General features: G+C 27.5%; 1 protein-coding gene across 1 annotated transcript; it reads left to right on the top strand.

The window, feature by feature from the left end:
* Positions 1–761: 761 nt before the first annotated feature.
* On the top strand, positions 762–2,029 carry LOC124940377 (protein psi1-like). Its single transcript, XM_047480891.1, has 4 exons — positions 762–926; positions 1,076–1,140; positions 1,207–1,443; positions 1,597–2,029. The coding sequence occupies exons 1-4, from the start codon at positions 762–764 to the stop codon at positions 2,027–2,029; spliced, it is 900 nt and encodes a 299-aa protein (XP_047336847.1).
* Positions 2,030–2,534: the final 505 nt, after the last annotated feature.

Here is a 2,534-nt window from a genome sequence, read left to right as displayed (position 1 = left end):
TTGTAACTATTTCCACGTATTAAATATTTTCTAAAGCATTTAAATTGTATTTGACAATTTAGAACTCATACATCTCATAAAAAAAACTAAATTTAAAATATAAAAAAAATGTTTAAATTGATAGAATATATACAAAAATTATGTTGTTTCAAAAATTTATTAAATAATAATACTAAAAATCTATCATTTTTCTATTTTTCTCAAATAATTTGTACATCTCGAAACAATAAATAATTTTTAAAAAAAATAATAGGTTAGAATAACACTATGAACATTTTGTCAATTTATAAAAAGACTCAAATAATTATAAAAATGGTGATAATTGAGTCTCATCTTATATAATTCAAAATTCAAGCTACATTTATAAAAATGACTTCTAATCTCAAATAATAATTGACCCTTATTTTATATTAATACTTGTTTTTGTACTGGTAATTGAGATTTATTCATTATTATAGCGTTTTTTCGTTTTTCTATTTTTACTTATTCTTAGGATTTATACTTAGTCTATATTTATATCCATTTTCGGTTAAAAATGTTAAAACAATTATTAAAAATAACAGTTTAAAACATAAATATTTCAATCATCCACATTTTATAATCATATATTAGTTCATTTATACCTCTTCTTAAGTTCCTTAAAAAAAGCATAATACTCGGTCAAAAGTTAATCATTATACCGCAGTCTTCTTTCAACAATAAACCCTAATCATAAAAGGTTAAAGCACCAGAATTGAAGGGAAAAAAGAGAGAAAACCAATATGGCTTTCAATTATTATAAGCTTCTGCAAGTTAACAATACAGCTAAAGATGATGAAATTAAAAAGGCTTACCATAAGCTTGCTATGAAATGGCATCCAGATAAAAACCCTAATAACAAGAAGGAAGCTGAAGCTAAGTTCAAACAGATCTCTGAAGCCTATGCAGTAATATATATATATTTTTTACAATTTCATTTAAAACATATCTTAAGCTGAAGTTTTAGCCCACGGGAATATTAGTTTTCTACATTCAAAATATTTTTTATTTTTTTATTTTTTCTTGATACTAATCTAAATTGTTCCTTCTTAATTAGGTTTTAAGTAACTCTGAAAAAAGAGTAATTTATGATCGGCATGGTGAAGGAAGGAATAATCGGACGTCTAGTTCGGCGCCTAAGGCATCGGACTATAATCGGGGTCAAGGGAGGAGTAATCCGACACCTAGTCCGCCGCCTAAGGCGTCAGACAATTCCTCTGAGAATTCTAAGAGCGCTGAAGACATATTTACAGATTTCTTCGGGTCATCATTTTCTGAAAACAATTTCGGCAATGCTAATTGGTTTAGTGCAAGAGTTAAAGAGGAAGCTCCCATTGAGAAGACTCTACATTATTCTCTTGAGGATCTGTATAATGGATCAACTAAGAAGATGAGAATTTCAAGAGAAGTCCTTGATTCCAATGGGTAAGTATATATTGGATTATTTGAAACATATGTATTATCTCATTTAGAAATATTTTTAAACTAACATCAAAAATATGTTTATAAATGACCATATAATTTATTTTTACACATAAAACTTTTAAGATTTGGTCTAATTTGGCCTCAATATAGCAGGACATTGATACAAGTGGAGGAACTCCTAGCTATTAAACTAAAGCCGTTTTGGAAGAATGGAACGAAGGTTTTCTTCCCCGGGAAAGGAAACGAGCGACGAAACATGTTTCCATCGGATATGGTAGTTCTTTTAGAAGAAAAACCTCATCCTATATTCAAACGTGAAGGAAATGATCTTGTGGTTACGATCAATATATCTTTGAAAGAGGCATTGACAGGTTATACGACAATTCTCACAACTTTGGATGGACGATTATTGAGGATTCCAATCAATAAGGTGATTCATCCTAACTACGAGGAAGTTGTTCCAAGGGAAGGAATGCGGTTTGCAAAAGATCCGTCCCAGAAAGGAAATTTGAGAATTCAATTCAATATTAAGTTTCCAAGTCTCAATTCGGAACAGAAGGTTAGTTTAAGGAAAATATTGCCTTGAAGAATAATGGTATTTGTTCTTATTATCTTATTGGTTCATGAAGCACAACATATTGATCATGATTCATGACTAAAAGTTTATGTTTGTCTTAGTATATTATTAGATTGGATTTGAAATTTGAGGTTCAATTTCAAATACTTACTTGTTTGTCTACATCAAATAATGAATTCAATTAGAATAATAATAAATAAATACATAAAATTAAAATACACATTATTTTGAAGTTTTAATTTCACCTCATAATTCAAATTCCATCTTTGTCTTATTTATTTATTCTCACTTTTTCCACTTTTCTTTATTTTCAACTTTATTTTTTTTCCACTCACAATAATTCACTTTTAAACATATATTCAAAGTGAGATTAATTTTTTATTTATTCATTTAGAGCTTGTTTGTTTGATATTGAATAATTTAAGATTTTTATTGAAAATTTTGTTTTTTTGTTTGAATGAATACGTAGCTATTTAAGTTTTATTTGTTAGTTAAAATAAAATTTTGTATTTAT

This window comes from Impatiens glandulifera, chromosome 5, assembly GCF_907164915.1.
Source record: "Impatiens glandulifera chromosome 5, dImpGla2.1, whole genome shotgun sequence".
Classification (NCBI taxonomy): domain Eukaryota; kingdom Viridiplantae; phylum Streptophyta; class Magnoliopsida; order Ericales; family Balsaminaceae; genus Impatiens; species Impatiens glandulifera.
The sequence above is the reverse complement of the archived record's forward strand: the minus strand, read 5'-3'. Positions and strand labels throughout refer to the sequence as shown.

Excerpts from the sequence above, each read along its gene's own strand:
- LOC124940377 (XM_047480891.1), top strand. The coding sequence starts at position 762 with ATGGCTTTCAATTATTATAAGCTTCTGCAAGTTAACAATACAGCTAAA. Across the intron at positions 1,141-1,206 it reads GAAGGAAGGAATAATCGGAC|TCCGCCGCCTAAGGCGTCAG; the intron begins GTCTAGTTCGGC and ends TCCGACACCTAG. Across the intron at positions 1,444-1,596 it reads GAAGTCCTTGATTCCAATGG|GACATTGATACAAGTGGAGG; the intron begins GTAAGTATATAT and ends TCAATATAGCAG.